At 39.7% G+C, this 22,084-nt stretch overlaps 1 protein-coding gene across 1 annotated transcript in view; it reads right to left on the bottom strand.

The window, feature by feature from the left end:
• Positions 1–2,566: 2,566 nt before the first annotated feature.
• zfpm2a (zinc finger protein, FOG family member 2a) overlaps positions 2,567–22,084 on the bottom strand; it is a gene marked incomplete at its 3' end in the record, with an annotated part of 126,736 nt that continues 107,218 nt past the window's right edge. The window contains exons 6-8 of the mRNA XM_079469928.1: positions 6,665–6,871; positions 5,428–5,652; positions 2,567–5,016 (exon numbers count right to left, since the gene is read on the bottom strand). Coding sequence (XP_079326054.1) covers positions 2,567–5,016; positions 5,428–5,652; positions 6,665–6,871 — 2,882 coding nt within the window. The remainder of the gene's footprint in view (positions 5,017–5,427; positions 5,653–6,664; positions 6,872–22,084) is intronic.

The raw sequence follows: 22,084 nt of genomic DNA, 5'->3' as shown, positions 1-22,084 counted from the left end.
ATGTACTCAAGTAAAAGTACACGGTTTTAAAACTACTTCAAAAAGTAAATTTCCTAAAAAAATACCCAATTACAGTAATTTGAGTATTTGTAATTCGTTACGTCACACCACTGGTCACATACACTCTCATGCCAAACCGTCGGAGAGTTGTCATGACAAAACTATAAATAGCTAAAACATGCAGTCATGGTGCTTTTCTATTAATACTGTATATGGATATTATTATAACCAGTGCTGGAAATGGCCGGGATTATACTATAGATACAGAAAATGGCAGATTATGTATATGAAATGTGAATAGAGTTATGTGCTTGAAGGCTATTACAAGGATAAAAGATGAAAATCATCTACATTTTGGGGTGGAACTTGAAACTCACTCCCTGGACTCCGTTTCCCTGTGTTTCCTTCCATTTCCAGTCCTGATTATAACTTCTATTTATAATTTTACATCATAATAATTATTATAGCTATTGAGTCCATTATTATTTAGGACAATTGCTACTGTTTGTATGTATATGTACATGCAGCTCATTGAAATTATGATTCTTGGTACATTCTGTGAATCGGTGACAACAAATTCCATATACATTTTTGAAAATAACAAACAGATGCAATGTTTGTAGATCTTGAATACCTAAAAAATACACAATACTGATGATTTTACATGTATTTTACGATCAGTTAAAAATGAATATATGATGTTATAATCCAGATTTTCTTTGCATTCTCTCAGTCATTCATATTGCTGTTGGCTGACTTTCATGAGTTTTTTTATGTAATTCAACAGGCACTGGAATTGCCAAAATACATGCATAAAAGCTGAGTAAAGGCAAAACTGGGCTGGACTCTTATTTTTTACCGTGGCTGTCGGCCTACAATTTTAATATTAATAGTTCATTCATAAAACTGTATAGTCAGAAACTATGTTTGGTGGGCTGTGTACAGTACTTTTCACATGTTTGACTCTTTTCATGACATCATTTCATCAGTGTAAGTAAGGAGGGAGAAGCCGATGTTGTGCTCGGATTGTGGGCTTATTTTAAAACACCATTATAAAAAGCCACCATAGACAAAACAAATAACCAACGTCTCTTGTAACTTTTAATATGTTTTTATCCACTGTATGATAACCGGTTGTGGCTAGAAGAGATTAAGCTTCGGCCGGAAGTGATGCAAAATCTCGCCCATAAAATTACAATAAATTACATTAGCTAACGCCTACACCTATAACCTAACAGTAATAAAAATAGTTATTTATTAAGTAATTAACACAAATTATGCGGTTTTGAAGTGCGCATGCCCGGTGGTAGCTGTATCCCTTCTAGCCACAACCATGTTGTGTGAACCAAGAGACATGATATGAGCAACTGGCCAATGCATTCAATGCGGCTGCTGTGATGTATAAATGAAAAGTCCTAGAAATCTCTCGAACCACACAAATAACAGAACGAGTAGACGATTTACAGCTATTTGCTTTTTTTTCTTTTCTTTTTCAGAGTGAAATGTGACCAGGACACAAAAGTAATTCTGAAAGAAGACAACCAAAGTGGTCTGTTTATCCTGAGGATTGAAGTTTAATTGACACCACATCAAAATAAAAATTTCCAACAGATCTGGAATTTTATTCCATCCATATACATGCATAGCAACAACATTTTTAAGAAATATTTTTTCTTACATAAGGAGATTGGAATGATCATTTTTACAGTGTTCCCCTTCATCCCGCCCACCACTAATAACCACCAATAAGCCAGCCTTTTGTACAATTTAATTTTTTTGTTCATGAGTAAGAAATGGCCGCTGTCCTCCCCATTTATAATACTGTTTTCCATAACGTTCCCGTCATCCTTTTTCCAAACGTTTTTATACAAAGTATTGCGCTTAGAGCAAATTTGAAAAAGGGAGAACAAGGTGTATCAGCAAACAGAAATACGAGTACTATACAGCATTGCTGCCATCCTCAATGACACATCCACTTCTGGGTCGAAGAAAAGACACAGAGACAAACAGCAACATATATATGCAAAAGCCAAAATGTGTACATGCCGAAATATGAGCTGAGGATTGGGGCCTGGTTGAAACAGTTTTAAGGCTAAAGTCAAGAGTATCAAACTGCACATTTCGGCATGCACACAAACGGTACCAGCAAATAAGAATACACAAGTGCTCCAGTAGCTATTGTTGGGTCTAAACCGCATTTCAGTTTTGTATTCTGCGCCTATGGTCTCCTTGAACCTAACATACATTGTAAACCATATGTCTGCTACACAAGAATGACTATACATTAACATTACAAACAACTCTGATATAAACTTTCTTTGAATTTAAATTAAGAGCACTACTTCTATTAATACTGATTGTAAAATAAATAAAAGGTGAAAGTGGCACCAATATTACACTTGGATTTTTTTTGTCATCGTTTTACATTAAGTCTTCAAATAACGAAAAACAAAGAAGCTTCTCTTGATTGTCCACAAGCAGCATATAAAACTGCATGATGCACTATTTCAGACACAACCTTGTACCCCAAAAAAGTTAAAAGGATCGGGGAGAGTGGAGCGCCATTTCATTTCACGTGCTCGGCGGCATGTGACGAGCAGTAAAACTTCTTGTGAGTAATAAAGTTTGACAAGTTATTGAACTGGATGTCACACAGGCGGCAGTACTTGCCGCCACCCGTGGGCTGCGCTGACCCATTTATGCCTTTTGCGACGGGTGCGGATTCCTCAATGGGTGATTTACATGTGGGCGATACATTCTCGTTCGAGTCGGGAGGGTTCTCGGAGCCCCACGTGGGGGACGTTTGCTCCTCAGGCTGGTTCTCCTGTTGGGGCGTTGTTGGTGTCTGACGCTCCTCTTTATGTCCACCGTTGACGATCACCATGCCCCGGTTTTTGGGCAGCAGAGGCAAGGGATCCTTGCCGGGATGGGGGCATCCATTGACTGTGGGTTGTTCTGTGCCCGTCTCGCCTGCACCATTGCTGCTCTGTTCCAGTTCGGTCACCTCACCCGGCATAACCAGACTTCCCGCCATGTAGTCGCTGGTCTTTATCCCAAAATATGGCGATATTTGTTCGGTACCTTTCACCTTCTTTATTGCTCCGGGATACAGACAGTGAGGCAAAAACATGTTCTTGTTGTCATCTTTAGATGACATGATCTGCGGGTCACTGAAAGCTTTCAGATCTGGCACCGGCCCGAGGTGCGGTGGGAACATACCGCCATTTTGCAGCATCAGCTTGCTTCCTCCGTTTTTCTCACATTTTATTGAACTCTTGTCAAAGACGTCATCAGAATTATTGCCTTCAGTTTTCATCGCCGGGAACATGGGCTGCTCCAGACCGCCAATCTCACCGTGCTGAGCAGTGGTGACAGGGCAAAAGTTCTGTTTGTGGGCTAAGTAATTCTCCACTTTGTTAAAACTTATCTTACACACGGTACATTCGTGATAGTCCAACAGTCTTTTGGGAGAGTTGCATGTCTTGTCAGATGAGCACTTTTTGCTGAGATCAATGGGTGCATCTAGTTCCTGTGGGTCTGCAATAGCGTTACCTTTGGGAGGAAGGATGGGTTTGGAGACTGCCAGAGAAGCGTCTAAGTGTTTCGGGATGAGGCCTGGAAAGATGTCCATTCGCGGATGAAAGCGGTCAGCTAGACTTTCAACAGTCTCCTGGGATGTACAAGGATTTCCCAAAGTGGGCATACCTAGGAATCCCGACTGTGGCCCTATAGAATGCCTTTGCTCTTGGTCGGGAAGACACATTTCGTACATCTTCCTCCGCTTGCGCGTTCTCATGGTCCGCTGCATGGCGGGCACCTTAGCAGACATTCGTTTCATGGGAGGGTCGTGACGGGTGGCGCAATAGTACTGCTTGTGAACCATGAACGTTTCATGGCGACTGAAGGTGATGTTACACGCTTCACAGGTGGTCTTGTTTGGGTCATTGTCACTTTCAACCATAGATGTACTGGGACTCTTGACCTCAGTCTGTTTTCCTCCGAGTCTTTCCTCAACACCTGTTGGCGTCGAGACCTTTTTGACCTGCCCTGTGAGATCTTTTTCAGGCACTTTCCCACTAGCATTCATAATATCCAAAACAGAAGAATTCAAGCATGCCGTCGTCACATGATGACTGTCGGTGTCTGATGGGAGGCATCCGGGGAGCATACCGACCGCGCTGTGGCCACTGTTTGGACTTATGGCATCGGAAACCTTGTCTGGAACACTTGAGAAATCCGGAGACTTTGCCATGTGCTGCCAGCGACTGTTACAGTAGTGCTTTTTGTGAACTAAGTAGTTATCCAGATTATTGAAGGTGATGTTGCATTCAAAGCATGTCGCACCTTTGGGCATCAGAGGACTGTAGATGACAGGTGGGTAGTTATTCCCTCCGTGGCGTAGCCTGCGATGCACCAGCTCTGACATTTTTGCTAAAATCTCTGATGCTTGCGGCACCACGGAAATGTCTTGGGAAAATGCAAACTGGGACAAGAATGGACCCATGGGAAAGGTTGGGGCCATGTTGTGCTGAACTGGAGAGGAGGCTAGCCGTGGACTTGAGGGTTCCGACTTGATTCTGGTGTAGGAGAAACTAGCCTTGCTGCCCGGATGACTCTCGCCCTTATGGAGTCCAGGCGCAGGTTTCTTCTCAGGTCTTTCGAGCTCTCCGTCAGGACTGTTGGCCTTGTTGGGTGTGGTCTTGGGACTCTGCATGACCACGTCTTTTCTGGCTGAGAGTTCCGCCCTTGCCGTCTGCAGGCCTTCCTCTCCTCCTCTAGGGGAGTTCTCACTGTCACTTTCCCTCTGAATCTTGCCGGAGTGGCCGTGTAGGTCTTGGTGCTGCAGAAGCTCCCTGTGGTTCTGGAAGCTGATGTGGCAGTGATTGCATCTGAAAGCAGCCTGTGACAGGTGAGAGATGATGTGATGCTGGAATGTAAGGAGCGAATCCGCTGTGTAGTTACAGATTGTGCATTTTAAGCTGGTGCCAGGGGGAAGAGACTCTTCCATTTTGACGCCTGTGAAAAAGTTAAAAGACAGTTTTTAATCTTGTTTCTTGATGCAACAACAAACACTGAAGAATTCACACTGTGTCTTGCTCTCTATTTCTGTATCTGTGTTAACAATAAACTGAGACCTGGTTTGTCTAACACAATTAAAATGGTTTCATCATTTACCTACACTCAGTCATTTCAAACTTGTATGACTTTCTTTCTTCTGCAGAACACAAAAGAAGATATTTTGAAAAATGTTGGTAACCAAACAATATTGGGCCCCATTGACTTATATTGTGGACACAAAACCAAGGAGACATTTCTCAAAAAATCTTCCTTTATTCCAAAAAAGTCAAATACAGGTTTTGAATGACATGTTAATAAATGATGATTAAATATTTATTATAAATGTATTTATGATGTCAGCATACTCACCACTGTGTGAGCTCAGGTGGATCTCCAGAGCACGAGGGCTGCTGAAGCTCTTGTTGCATTGTGGAAAAGGGCACATGCTGGGCGTTTGGTGAGAATTGGCGTCAGTCTCTTCGGGGACGTTATCCGGTTCCCTCTGCCGCCCACTGCAGTAATACATCAGATGAGCCTGCAGGTTTCGTTCACTCCTGTACCATATCCCACATGCTTTACAGGGGAAGATATCCTCTGAAAGAGACAAGACAAGGAAGTGAAGACAAAACTCAAGCGTGTTCTTTTACCACGTTATATATTTACAGTCACCTACGTAATTAGTTATGCATTTCATTTAAATACACTTTTAAAATCTTATAAAGGCATAGTTGACCTAAAAATGTTTAAAATTTTTTTACCCTTATATTGTTCAAAACCTGCATGTGCTTCTTCGGTGGAACACAAAAGACGATATTTTGAGAAATGCTTTGTGCCCATACAATTGAAGTCAATGTGGGCCAATGTAGTTTGCTATCCAACATTCTTTAAAATATCTTATTTTGAGATTGAAAGTCATACAGCTTTTGAATGACATGTGGAATAAATAAAGACTTCTCATTTGTGGGTGAACTTAGTATTCTGGCCATGCTAAGAAAGCAAATACAGATCATTCCACCCTGTGGTTTCCCAAATTTATTTTCTCTGAAAAATAATACATTTCAGATTTATGTACGGTCTGTTTACACGTCTCAAATATTCAAACAAAACAAACTCATGCTACTCTGTGGTTATTTTCATGTTGCATGGGATGATTCCTGCAGGCCTGTGCCCTTTCCTCAAGGGCAACTGAAAACACTGCACCATCTGCCAGCAGCATCATTCTCCATGACAAACTGAACTCAAGACCGCCCTGATAAAGTCAACAAACAAAGTATTTGCAAATGGCTAGAATTTTGCAATTACAAGGTTGGTCAAAGTCCAATCATGTTTACGGTACCCCTGAACCGAAGTGGAGCTCATCTTCTCCTCAGGCAGAAGTTAATCTGTGAATATATATATGTGTGTGTGTGTGTAATATCCTCTGAACCGGCTCAAATGACCGAGCGAAAGAGTACAGCAGTAGGAAACAGGTGAGACCCCATATGCAGCGTCATTGCAGCCAAGTTTTATAGCAAGCTTTATCGTGGGAGTGTATGTTGACAGTCATTAATGGCTGTACGCTGTACAAAATATTGACTTTGTGTGAGAACAGAGAAATGACGCTTACTATTGACTATAGCTGTGGGTAATATAGATGCCATCGCTGCTTGCTGGGGCAGGAGTTGAATGGTGTCCAGAAGGCGTGCTGGGTACATGCCCTCACCGAGAGACATGTGATTGACCGCCTGCAATCGAGAGTCAAAGTCCACAGCGAATGCCAGCAGCTCCTCACCTTCCATCATGTTCTTGGTTGTGGTGCACCACAGTTGGCCACCTGTGGGAGAGAGAACGCACGAAACATTATTACTGCTGCGTCTAGCGGCTAAACCATTCAAAAATGTATTTTAATCAGCATTTCTAGATGTTATGTGGCCATTCCAGTACATTGTATGTTGAATTTCAACAAATCAAACCTCAGGAGTGACAACGTCATCCAACAGCAATGTGAAAGACAGACAGCACGACAAGACAAAACTGTGATCAAATCAAGCTTATTTTTTTATTTTCCTAAATACATGTACAAATATTGCTGTTGTATTGCTTAAAGGACCCGTCAATAATAACCAGCGGCAAGGTTGCGAATTGCAACCAACCGCTCACTCCACCCCCTCCCGTTCGAAACACTACGACGGCTGACATGGCGAATAATGCAAGGAGACCCGTGGTGTATATAGTTAGAAAAAGCTCTTTCCTAGGGTAATAAAAACACCACGCTTCATCATGTAAGCTCTTTATACACCTCTGAAGACAGTTATGTATATTATATAGCATTTCTATCAATAGATCATCCCGAAAACGACACACCGGACCTTTAAATGAACATGTTTTCTTTGCAGGTCAGAAAAAACACGGCATATTTTCTGTTACAGTATTTTGACCTGTTTCTCCAGTTTTCATTTTCTGTAAATAAATACTGTTATACTATAATAAAAAACTATTAACAATATTTTTGAGTAAATGATCACAGAATGTTCATTGTTGGGTGAAGTATCTCTTTAATTAAAAAGGTATTCATGTAAAAGATAATGAGATTATTTATTAATATATTCTGTTGTCTTTAGCATGACTAATCTGACAGCTCACAGGTTTGAGTACATCAGCTATTTTACACCAGCTTGAACCCAAAACAACTCTGTCTTCTTCTGAAAAGTATCCCGATTGTATTTTAAACATCGACTCTTAAAAATAGTATTAATATTCATATTTATATTCCAATAACCAAAATCTTCTTTTGTAACTTAATTCAGAGAAATCAGATCAATTGTACAAATATAATATATTCAAGACAAAAGCTGACGTTTTGTCCTAATATTTTATTTAAAGTATTAGGTAGGTAAAGTTTGAGTGAAAAAAACTCATAAAAAATGTGAGTAAGGTATATTATACATTTAAACGTTTTTGGGGTCAATATAACCCAACAAATTATTGCTAGAATTTGAAGGCACTTGGGTGGGTTTGAGCTGTAATCCGTAACTTTTGCCTCTATTGCAATCTCTTTTTAAAACATAAAATGCAGGTTATTTTATATACTTTATATACATATTTTACGTAGGTTGAAATCAAATAAAGTCAAGCTGACCAAAACAAATGATTTCACAGTTAAACCCATTTCTATAGAATAACTGCCTGCTTTTATCTGAAACACTGTAGACAATGAATGGGAGTTATCGATGAATATCAATTATAGTTAATATGTTGCTTTCAAATGGGCTGTTTGTCTGTCTACTGTTCATTTACATATTGCGGTTCAGATCAAACACTTTGCTTGGGAATTTCCAATACACTCATTTTCCTGTTTTAAAAAACCCAGAAAATAAAAGGAAGTGAAAACGAGAGAGGGAGGCTAAAATCTCTGATATCATTTCCCATTGACGAGATTCAAGTTCTTACATGAAAATTTACAAACAATCTGCTTCTCCAGATAACAACAAACTATGATAGAGATGCTAAATGGCAGAATTAGGATATTGTCTCAGAAGAGAAGCTGGACAGTAAAGGCTCTCAGAGATGCACACATAGACAGAGATTAAGAAGGAAAGAGAAGCTGCTGTTGTTTTCCAGGTTAAGAGCAAAAACAGGAAGTCCAATATTTCTGAATTTGTGTAGATACATTGAGGTTTAGACAGACAAAGTTCAATCCACCTGTTCTGTTGAGTGGGCAGTGTTTCTCTAGCTCAATAGGTAAAGCATGAAGCTAAAAACAGGAAGATTGTAGGTTCAACGAAGAAAATACACAAACTGACACTAGTTTACATGGCCTGTAAAATGTGTAAATTGTAAATATGATTAAGAAAGTTAAACTCTAGGATAAAAAGTTAACGCATAAAAATACTTATTACTTTGTGTCAATCATTTCTTACATTTAAATTCATATTTATCTTTCTTTTTCTTAGGTAATATATTAAAGGAGTATTTCACAATCAAAATGAAAATTCTGTCATCATTCACTCACCCAAACCACTATGACTTACTTTCTTCTGCAGAACACATCAGATAGCACAGCCCACCATTCACTTCAATTGTAACCAATGTAAGTGAATGGGGGTCTGTTTACAGCTTTCTTCAAAATATCTTCTTTTGTGTTCTGCGGAAGAAAGTCATACAGATTTAAAATGATTTTCAGTTTAAAGGTGAACTTTTGATTCTGCACCTTTTCTAAAGTATTCACTAGTAAAAAGCAACAAGTCCAAACACGCATGCCAAAAAGAAACCCGTCAAAAAAAGGTCAAGCTATCAACCGTCACATCAAAGAACATTCACCACCAGAAATGTCTCATTCATCGCACTGTAACTCTCAATTTTTCAGGGCTGGCAAAGTATTATACAGTGCGATAAAATCAGATCAGATATATGAATCATAAATACAACTCGGAGGATAAAAAAGGGCGCGGACTGCGAGAGCTTGAGCGTGTGTTTGAAACGGGCCAGCGCTGGCAGAAAGAGCGACTTATCAAGGTGTGAATCTGCAGTGAGGAGACACGCACTTCAGACGGGTCCTCTTCATCAGCAGGATCCTGTCACACACCACACACTGCCTGGAGAGCCTCTCTCCTTCCTTATCTCCTAATTAAAATAACAAAACTGCCGTCGCCATCAGCGCAGATCAAAACTGTCACCTGCAACAGCGGGAGGCCACAGGTCACCTCTGTCTGCTCATTGCGCCGCTGAAGTTTCAGGAAGAACTCATTACTTACAGAAGAAAAATAGACAGAGCTCTCAAGTATGCTGGATCTACTAAACCACTTCAGCACTGTGGGCATCTCGAAGCAGATCAATCAAAAACATGGACCACAAAATCCATTTAGACATTTTTATGGTTCATGGAAATGGCTTTCTAAAATATCATTTAGTGTTTATAGCACACTACCTATGTAATGATGAAATGACATTATTTAAACTTAAAGGAACTGTGCATGAATGAATATTCTGGCTTCATTTACTCATCATCGAGTTTCAAATGTGTGTAAATGTCTTTGTTCTGATGAAAGATATTTGGAAGAATGCTTGTAACCAGACAGTTCATTGCCAAGATTGAGTCGGAAAATAATAGTCAAAAGTGCCCCAGAACTGTTTGCTTTTCTACATTCTTCAAAATATCTTCTTTATAAGAACAGAGAAACCAACAAAGCCATTTTTTCTACTATGGAAGTCAATGGTGGCCAAGAATGCTACACTCATTCTTCAAAACATTTCTCTCTCTGTGTTCATCAGAACAAAGACATTTATACAGATTTATACAGAGTAAATGAAGACAGAATTTGTATTTTTTGGTTAACTGTCCCTTTAAATTATTAATGATAATTGAAATAATTCATATAATAATTTATTTAGTTTTTGGTTCTTTTACATATTACTTAAAAGAGAAATCTTAGAAAATCAATGAGATTAAAGTCAGAGCACACAAAATGTCATAAACTGACCTCAGATATGCAAAGTCTGCAATCAGAATTCAATACTATTAAACATTTATCATCCAAATGCATTAAACATCCAATTTACCCAATATACAATCGACATTAGTTTTTAGAGCTCTATTCCCTTAATGTATTTAAAGAACTGCCTCATTTGATTCTCTATTATTTTTCTTTCTGAGCTATGAAAAAACAGATTCTTAACCATTTATTTCTCTGGTTAGCTTTAAACAAACCTATAGCTGTCTTGAATGAAAACGTGTGGACTATGAATTCTGAAGTTCTCTTCTTCCAAAGGTAATGAATACCAACAATTTTAAAGGCAGCTGTGAAAACAAAGCATCTCATCGAGTCCCGCTTACAAACATCTTCAATGCATTTAAGTGGAATAAAGATTGAAATGCATTGACTGAGACGTCTAGTGTTTCTCAGAAGCATTGCATTCCTGCTGAACAAGACCACACAGGGTCGGCTCGTGGGGTTGTGGGACCATGAGAATAGGTATTAAAGTAAAAAAACACAATATATATACAATATATATTTAAGTGTAGAAATGTTTATTACGTGCAACATATTCAACACAATTAACTTTATCTCTAAAGACGTGGACATTACGTTGCTATGAGATACTACATTACCCATTCAACTTCAAGCATGCTCCATGAGACTTATTTGACATCACCTATCGCACCTCCATCATCGCGTCATAAACATTATGCAGATTAGCTCACTCTGCTCCTATCATCATATTTTTCTTTTATGTTTTGTATATATTCTCATTTTACTCTCTGTCGTGTGTAGAGTTGATCCTGTTATTAAATCCTTGTGGATATTTTATTTGACCGTTTCTGTGATTCCTATGATTCCTATTCCAATAATGTCCGTACGCCCGTTGCGCTCACTTGTGCCCGATCACGTCTGCGCGGTTGGTGACATAGTAAATTATTTTTGAGTTTAGGAGGCCCTGCGTTTGTCACTGGGCCCCAGGCAATCGCCTGTATTGCCTATTGGACGGGCTGACACTGAGACCACATGACAACCGCCTCCATGAAGTCAGACTGTTCCTGCCACGTGTATTATGCACCAGACCGTCTGCGAATGCGTAGGTGTGCGGTTGCCGAGACAAAAGTAAGGGGCACTCAGGCTCTCTCTGTATGTTTTTTTAAATACCTCTCATTGAAAGCTAAAATCATAAATGTGTACGGATGGCGCATTTGACCTGCCTTTGTTCCAGTGCTAATGAGGCATCTATGTATGTACATCTATGTTTAGAGCTAAAAGACCAGTCTGACAAACAGTTGAAATAGAAAGCCCTTTACGACGGCTTGGAAACATTTCGGTATGATTTAACCGCTCATCACAAGATGGTCACAGGGTCAAAATGCCAAACCCGAGGAAGCCCACCCCACATATCATTAATATGAAGGTTTCCTGTCTGCTCTATTATGAGTTCAGCCACCCAAATTCACGGGTCGCTCTACGGGCGCAGCAGTCGAGGAACCCTTCGGTGAAGCCGGCACGCTGCTGTGTTTCGCCCGCGAGCTGTCTCCTGCAAAAAGGCCTTTGTGTTGCGGCCAATGCAGTGGCAATGAAGGCTATTGTCTCTTTCCTCCTGCAGCTCACCTGATAAAAGAATAAAGAACTCTGACATATTCCAAAAACAATGGAGGAATTAAGGACACACAATACACCAGCTGCTTCATTAAAACAATCAAAACCCGGTATCCTGTACACAGACCAGATAACTTAAAAAAAGCCTCTTTTCATGCAATCTCACACTGTAGAATCCACCAGCGGTGGCTCGTCCTCGTACCTCAAACTCGGCCCTAATTCTCACTAATGATGCTTTTAAACACTTACTTAAAGATGTTGGCATAAAGGTGTGTGTGGGGGAGAGCGGGGCGTTATGCAATGACATGTGTAAAGCTTTCTAATCAAATATACCAGTAAAGGCCAAAGTGTCCCTTCAAGCCCTGAGCTCTCAAAAGACCACATACACATTTTAAGCGCTTTGAATGATCACTCTTTATGATGAGAAAGGACAGCGCTGTGGATAAAAAATGGTTTTGTGGTAAAGGCTGACAGAAGGGGTTGGTAATGAACTGGCCTGAGGACAGCTACTCAAATGTTTGCATGTACAAAAGACTTTAATAGTTTGCTGTAAAATGCATTGTTAAACATCTCCGTGTTTGTTTCTCCCATCTGTCCAGACGGACGGCAGCTACATCAGCACCAACCCAAACCCTCTGGCATCAAGAGAGAAAAAGGAAAGATAAATCCTGCATATATTTCATATGTCTAACAAGTGAATCTTTCCAGGAAGATTAAACATCTTTTACCTGCAGACTTTTGCAGTGTATGTAATAAATAAGTGCATTTTATTTAAAAGAGCAAATAAATGACGGAGGAAAACACACGTTTCAGCTTCATACACACATGCATGAAACTGTTAAAGTGACAGTTCAGCCAAAAATAAAAATTTCACCCCCGAGTTGCTCAAATGTATAAATGTCTTAACACAGAGAAAGAGATTTGGAAGAATGATTGAAACCAAACAGTTCTTGGCCTGCAATGCAATGTTGAAGTGATCGCGGGCCAGTGCTGTTCCGTACTTTCTTTAAAATATCTTCTTTTGTGTATTACCTGCTAAACGTTATTTAAAAAAATACTAAAAATTTTATTTTAGTTTACGAAAATTTTAGTTATTTAAACTTACTTAAAAAAAAATTCTGTTCATAGAAATTAAATTAAATATTGAACTAAAAATTATTAGAAAAACTTCAAAACAAAACAAAAACTGAAATAGAACTAAAATCCAAATGTATTAATCTTATATACAACATGAATAAAATGACAAGATTAAACTTTTCTACTTTTTTACTAAAATTGACATCAAAACTATGAATCTGAAATAATATTAATATTAATAAAAAGTCAATAAAATTATATATGATTAAAAATTATATATAATTAAAACTATAATAACTATGCAACTCACTGTATTCTGTGTCAATGTTAACATCACTACTGTTATGTCATGTATGGCCATAGGGGGGCACTCTTCCCATACTGTAACACATCCTAGAGGTCCATCCTACAACTCCTCTGCTCATCCCAAAACCACACGAGACGAACCACAGAGATAAAATATTAAACAGCTACTTGTCGCCCCTTTCTCCCAGAAACGACCATTTACTCATTTTGTAAGCATTTCATTGTCTGGTGGTGATTGTTTCACAAAATTATCTGAAGCATAAAGAGGCCGGATCATTACAGTCACTTCACACATGCGTATATCGACATGGTAAATATTCCTCCTCAAATACCGATACATTTCAAATAGTGAGACTCAAAATGAGATGCTTGCCTAATGATTAAAAACTGATTTGTGACAAATCCCTTCAGAAGTGTGTGTTCATATGCAGATTTCAGAATCCCACCGATAAAAGCCTTCATTTATTGTGTTTACAGGAAAAGCTGTGATGAGAATTAGCATTAAAAACACATCCGCTCATCAGTTTAACGCCAAATCTAAACTTTGTTTACACATCTGACAAATGTTAGAAAAGGCATTCAAATTAAATGCAGGATGAGAAGCATCCCACAGAGAAAGAAACATCTCTGACTTGAATTATGGGCACATTTTTATAGGGTTTAATTAGAAAACTAAATGAAAAATGTTCAATAGCAACAGTACTTTTAAAGCACAGATTGTAAATACTCAAAAATAAAACACTCAATTGTATAAACAGAATGTTGAGAAAGTATCCTGATGTGTTTTGTTTTCTGTATCTCGACACCTCCCTCTGTGTCATATAATGCACTACCTCTACTGTTATACAGAGCAAACACTCTCTGAGACCGAGCACACTTTGTCATTACGGACAGCAGGTTAGTTCGTCTGTTCTCCGCATTGGTTGCGGCTAGCCGACATGTGTTTACTGCGGCCCCCGCTGGTGAGGACACACTCGTGCCACCCGTCTTGACCATCAGTGTTAATGGGATGTCACGCCTCCGTGGCGCCGTGTCGAGCAGACCCCCAGCTGTGGTCGGTGGCCCACGTCCCCTTCCCAGCATGCCCCACGCTGGGGAGCAGGTGAACGGCCAGGCTCCAGCGGGACCGCTCACTTCAAACACGGCTCCTTCCCCCGTGCCACATGGGCGTGTGGTTGTTGCCCTCATGCAAATGCACAAAAACGTCTCAGTCTCTTTTTTTGGAAAGCGTCTGGCGGTGGCATTTTTCGTGGGAGATTGAGCCAGATTGATGCACCTGTCAACCATTTTGGAAGATGACGGATAGCAGCGACATGTACAAATCGCAGGAGGGGAGCTGACAAAGATGTCTGCGCGGTTAGGTGTCACTATCAGCGCACTTAGGAAGTGTGTTTTTGGAAAAGAAAGACATGGATCATAACTTCAGAATGAAAATAAAATGCAATCATCCATAAGAATGCAATGAGATGAGATTAAATGAGAACAAACGTAAACATTCATGCTGAAAAAAAGAGGCAGAGATCTTACAAAAGTTTCAGATGAGATTTAAAAACCGTCACAAACTTTACTCAGATTTGCAAATTCTGCATTCGAAATTCAATATCATTGAAGATCTGAATATGAAAGCAAATGTTTCTCATCAAATTTATGAAATTTAAAATATCTTTACATGCAATCCACAATTATTTTTCACCTCAAATTGTTTTAAAACAAAATGAGCAGAAACATCAGAGACGAAGCTGACACTTCTGTAAACTCCGTCAAATCTCATGAGCTATAAAAAAAGCAATTTTACATTTCTATTTCATTCAATATTCTATACAAACTCACAACATCTTTTCTCGAACTATAGGAAGCAACAGCAACTACTGGACCAGAGCACGACCGCCACCGTCATGTACGATCCAATTCTAACCGTTTGCACCATAACCCTTCCGTATTTCCACATATTGCGTAAAGCGTGAGCTAATTACGCCCTCCACCGCTTCGAGCAACCCGAAATAAACAGTCAGAGGCTAAAGGATCTAATTGCGTTTGTCGGCTGGTGTGGCGGGAGGGGACACTGCTGCCCCAGCACTGTGCCATGCTGTCGATCTGGCACGGCCCGTCCACTGCCCCAGGTACTGCCATACGGCCATCTGGAGCTGACATCTGTCTCTCTATTGATCATAAGGGTTTAGCACTTGATCAAACAGACTGCGACAGGAAATTGCTCTTTTCCCCACAGTAAAGGTGGGCGGCAGGCACAGGGGTAATAGCGTGGAACAGATTCGCTGGGGCTCGCTGCGGCACACACCAGCCCTGGCACCCACAGCCAGCATGGAACGGGCACCGGTTGAGACGCTGTGCCAGGGTGTGACCGCTTCAGATGATGTGAGTGTGCGGCATTTGAGACATGATGGAGTTTTTTTGCATTTTGCATTTTGAATGAAACAGCAAATAGGACTGGAAGGAAAAAGCGAAAACACTATTAAAACTATTTTCTGTATCCGTTGAAAGGTTTAGCTGAGCAACGTGTTGAAAAAAACGACACCTCTTTTTTTGAACACAAAAGAGTTTGAAAAGTGTCAAAAAATGAGCCTGGATATATCCCTCAAAAACATTTCAAGAGAAAAAGAACGCACCAGATGGAGAACGCTTGCTTGTAATAGGCACACAGATTCTGTACTTTATAAAACTGCTGAATACAAGAACATTTTAATGAGCACTAAACATCTGCTAAACTTTTCATGCTAGACCAGCAAAACACTTCCACGTAGAACATTCCATTATAAATGTACCAATTAAATAGTTTTTATAGCATTCAATACAGCGATAAATAAACTATTATAAAAAATAATTATACATTGGCTCCGAAAAGAATGTATGAATGTCAGTGCTTTAGAACCAAGTGGCATCCGTACTGTAATAAAAGCACAAGCACGCTGTTAAGAACAAAATAATGACGCAAAAACAATTGAATTGTTAAAATTCAATTGATTAAAAAAAATATCCGAAATCAATTGAATCATCTGTTGTTTAAAACAAAGTAACCTCGCGCTCCAGTGAGCTAAAGTGACGGTGTTTTTTTTCATGTAGTCAGAACTAAAGCGGCAGATATTGTATGTGTTCAGACGACATGTTTCATATATAGTACTTGTAGGACGTAGGTAGGCGATATTTTCCATGTTATTTCGAATTTTTGTCTATATCAGGCACAACGCGATATCAAACTCTACAATTGAATCTATATTAGTGATGCTTTTAAACGGTTTGGGTTGTATCTGGTATAGATATGGTCATGTGTTACTGTCACGTTGGTGTATAGATGTGCTCTGATGCAGGGTGAGCAGTCAGTTATTTAGAGCTCGGATTCATCCGCGTAGAGCACCAGTGCCAAAGCACAACCCATGTGAAGAAAATAACTCTGCATATGACTGACGTTTTGTTTCAAACTGAGATGGCGACAAATATGCCAAAGTTAAGGACTGCAGCTTTAAAGGAGGAGCATGCATATTACATCCGTTGTGCCTTCTTTACGCTGTTAAACGTGCCGGGTCCTCAAGCTTCACATGGTCAACTTTCAGGTTAAGGTTTCCAAAGGACCCGGTGTCATGACATCAGTGGATGGAGTTTGTATTTCCAGGACAGCAAAACGAAAATGTTTTTGTTTGTGAACGTCATTACGAAGACAAGTCCCAGTTTTACTCTGATGAATTAGCGGTGCCAACTATAAAAGCAAAAAGTTTTGGAGTCTGAACCACAGCCGGTAGGTAAAACTGTGAAATATTGATGGAATCATGGAATGGAAACAAAAGGAATCTTATGAACCAGAATCAAGACAGAAGTTAGCCATTTCAGAGTTTTAAAATACAAAATAGAAAGCGTTACTTTCTATGATAATGTATATGAAATTGTGTTTTTTTAAAGTCTTACCAATGTTTACTGGTACGGCACAGGATTTCATTTGTGTCTACTACAGACTCGGGGTCTGATTCTGGGTCATATACCTTGATCAAACTGTTATCCATACTAAACTTTATGACAACAACAAAACTTTTTGTTACAATATTTACCTCCATGCAACAGCTGGCGGATGTCACGCCGAGGCTGAGCGTACTCGTCTCTAGCGCCGCCCATTGGAATGCCCCTGGGAGGTCAGCTTTCATCGGTTTCATCGGTATGTTCACTTGAACACTTACATCTGCCTTTTGCGGTGTTTCTATCCTAAATGAATCCGTGTTTTGAACGACTCGGACGAGATAATGAATTATTCATTGAGTCACTTGATTTGTTCTTGAATAAATCAGCCGTTATGAACGAATTGGTTGAATGATTTACTGGGTCAGTAATAACTTGCCACCACCTACTGGTCGTTTTAGTTTCACATTTAAAGCCACCGTTAACCGGAAGTTGTTATTGTTTTTACTTCCTCATTTTGAGTGAAATGGATTTGATTGGATGTATAAAAACTGCCGTTGCATTTCGAAATGTAACTGGCAGCAGACTTACAGTTGAAGGGGAGGAGTTAACGGATGCTCCGCCCAAGCCGACTAACATACATCATTTCATATGGATAGTCAATACAGGACGGAAGTGCATTTTTTTAAGATTTTAACTTAAGTTTATGAGGGCACACGTTTTTAAAAAGAGAATGACCCACATTGATAAACTATTTACAATTAAGCGCTGCAATATTTCATGATTTTTTTTTTTATTTCAGCGGGACTTTAAAATAAGCCTGACATTTCCCTTCATGAAAATCGCTGTATAAATGAAATTTGAATGAGTACACATGTGAAAAATGTCAAAGTTTACTTTAATATTTACTACAGTAATTATAACAAAAAGTCGTCATGAAATAAAAAATGATAATTCTAATTGTTTTACACAGTGGTGAAGTATTTATTATAAATGAATTATCCTTGCACATCAATATTTCATCAATTTAATTTGCACCTGTAATCTTTAGTCAAAAACATTAACCTGGAAAAAAAGACAATTGCTACTTCCGTTTCATGACGACTTTCATCGAAAATCTTCGAGTCGTACCATAGTAAATATTAGAGTATACTACTGTATTTGCTGCAGTTTATCCCGTTACTATTCCTACAAAATATTGTAGTGTACAGTATATTACACTTTAATATAGTAAATACAAAATGTTCATTTAGATCTGTGTATTAAGCAAATTTGGTTTATTTTGCAGGTTTGAATTATGAACACGGCACAGCATAGTGATACAGCATCGTAAGATACAGTATGTCTATGGTAATTTTCATAATGGATACACTATTTACAATAAAGTGTATAGTTGATGAACAACACTTGGGGTTACTCTGCATAAACACCTGTGTCATGTTGACGGAAACTGACCTCAAAAACCCCTTTTCATCCAGTTGACTAAAAGTCTAGCATCATTTATTGGCACTCCCACTTGTTTGACATTTTGTCGTCTATGCAATGCAATGCAATTCATGCATTTGTAAATGCGGATTAAGTGTGCGAATACATTGGAAGCATTATATAGTTCAATCAAAAACTGTATCAAAAATATGTGACAACAAGAAAAAACATACACTTCAAATTGCGTAATGACCCCCTTAACGCATGTGCTGAGGTCGCATTTTCAGCATCCGTGCTTAAGAAACACAAATGATGCTGCGACATTTAGTTTGTGTGTGTCATTCAGCTCGTGTCAACATCACGACTTGCCCCTCCTCTCCCCGTCCCTCATTTTTCCTTCCTGCAGCTGATTAAACCAGCGACCATCTCGCATTTCCATTCAATCTCAGGGCACCAAAGCCAGATACACAAGGTGCTTCTTTTTCTACAAGGGCAGAAAGAGAGAGAGTCCTGTAGCCCAAGGAAGAACTAGTTGAAAGTAGGAAGGAGGAGAAAAAAATATGACCAGGGGCCGTGATAAAAAATTATCAGCGAGTGTGTTTTCCTGTTTGGTTTTAATCTACATTTAATTAAATTCTTATCTGCTGTGTGCTTATGGCTGCATTTGAATGGCACGACTGCATTCATTATGAATGGTAAAATTGAACTTGCCGCATTGTGTGTGGCCCAATAAAGCAACAAGACTCACTGCGGCGCATACAGGAAAAACTCAAGTCAATTAAGACGGGTCTTTAAATTACCACTGTATTAAAACAAGAAGCGCCTGCACTGAAATCCTGACAGGAGGAATGCAAACAGTTACCGCGTGCGGTGTATGTACATCACTTTTGGTCCAAGGACTAGACAAGGCCAGTAAGAGGTCGAATGAAAACCCTCATGTCTTGTCAAACTTGTATGATTCTCCTGCTTCTGCACTAAACACAAAAGAAGATATTTCGAAGAATGTCGGTAACCAATCCCCCGTTGACTTCCATTGACATAAAAGTTTTGTACGGCATGCTGATGAATTCCCTTTTCAAATGACTTCCATGAGGTTTAAAGAAAGAGCTGATTCTTAACTGGAAAATGTCTGATAAACCCAACGATATCTGCAGAGCGACCTCAAAAACATTTCCTTCAAACACACCTCAACAGATATCAAGCGGACGTGGATGTCCCGCATCAAAAAAGTGCACGGATACGTTTGTGATGAAAAGCAGGATTTGCATGATTTCCATACGCCAGAAGGCAATTCATCAGAGGAACCACAAACAGAATGAAAGTCACAACACAGACTCTACAGTCAGACCTGCCAAAATCCTTGAATTCAGATCAGCCCTCTGCGTGTGTGTGTGTGTGTGTGTGTGTGAGAGATGAATGGCGGTGTTGCGTTGCAGAAGGATCACGGCAGATAATCGCGTCTCACTCTAGCGGTGCTGGACCCGCTCTAAGATCTGCTTTTTAAAATAATGTTGAGGGAGTAAAGCGTCTCCGGAAGCCCCCGCGCGCAGGTTATCTTGGGCATTCTGTGTTTGCCGTTTAAATCTTAACGGGACACGAGCAGGTGCGGAGAGCAAATGCATCTGGAGTGGAGAGGAACTGGAGTGGAAATGTTGTTGCAGAGGAGGAAAGATTAGCTGTCGCGCGGGCCTACGGAGATGAAAGTCTCTTACCATGGCTTTTATTCACTTCACGAGAAGCGAGATGGGAGAAAAAATATGAAATGTTGCAGCACGTCTCAATTTTACGCTGGCCGTTACATCACATTCACTGTCACATCTGTCTCAACAGACGTCACTGCTCACATGCTGTATGTATCAGGCCAACGGAGTCGATGCTTCTGGGGTCTCTGACTCTCAGGGGCGCCGAGGGTGAAAGACCCCAAACTTGGGGACGTAAAATTACATAAAAACAAACAAACAGCCCTTAAATGTGTGCAGTAAACTACAGTGTGTCATATATAAAACATCATTGGCATTATTCTTCACATTTTTTTAAATTTTACATTTCAACTTTTTGTTAAATTCTTAAAGGGATAAGTTACCCAAAAATTAAAATTCTGTAATGAATTACTCATCCTCATGCTGTTCAAAACCTGTATACATTTTGTTATTCTGTTGAACACAGATTTTTGGCAACTGAGACTGTTTATTACTCTTATCAACAAGCTTCTTGCCGTGCCACCCTGAAATGCGTTTGAAACATTATTGAGAAACTTTGCATTAATTCTCTATTTATTCATGTCTGGTTTATTCTCTCTCTACTGTAAAACTGTTTATATTATCTCCTACCCCTAAACCTAAGGATCATATAAAACTTTCAGCATTTATAGATTTTAAAAATATATAGTTAAGATTTTTTGCCCGTGGGGACCTCAATTTTGGTCACCATGGTGACACGAGTCCCCATGAGGTGGTGTGTATTCAGGTTGGGACATAAAAACAAGGCCACACACACACACACACCTGTAATCTAAGCACAATCCAGCAGAACTCTATTTATGCTGCCATTTAAATATGACGCGGGTCAAATACATAAATCTCTCCGGCTCTTTAATGACAGTGGACTGCAGATCTGTTTATCTTTTAAATGAACACGCACACACAACATGGAGCTTGCGTTTGATATGCTGTCTGAATGATTCATTTGGCTCACACTTTCAATTGTCTCTGTAATTGACCGCCGGCAGAGGCACGTGACACCTTCACCTGTTTGTTATCTGCGTGCTGGCCCCGTTCGGGGCTCCGTCGTACGGCGGGTCTGTGAACTTCTCACGGCTGATGGCGGAGACTGAAAATTAACCCAACTTCTAATTAACATCATAAAGCGTTTCTTAAGCGACAGCGTGACACCTGCAACCTTCATTTGCACATGCTAAAACAATGCAAAATGTCTACTGTTTTTATTTTGGGGCTAATGTATGCGTTTGCTAATGAGGTTGTGAAATTGATCGCCATTTGATATCAACTGTGACTGTCAGAGCCTACTGCACGCTACAAGACAAACTTCTGGGCATCTTTTGCTTCTTGATCTTAGCTACGGTCAGGTATGAAAATGATCTCATAATTGACACGCCTGTCTTGTGCCTTATATCGCGCCTCCGTCGTTGTTATAAGATGCCAGCTCCTGCAAAATCCAGAATGCATTTGGTTTTTCTAATTTGAATTTAAATCTGGATATTTGCGAATAGCCACTGGTCCGGGTAACACACTGCTGTC

Source organism: Barbatula barbatula (assembly GCF_947034865.1).
Source record: "Barbatula barbatula genome assembly, chromosome: 12".
In the NCBI taxonomy this organism is placed as follows: Eukaryota; Metazoa; Chordata; class Actinopteri; order Cypriniformes; family Nemacheilidae; genus Barbatula; species Barbatula barbatula.
This window is presented reverse-complemented; position numbering and strand designations above follow the sequence as displayed.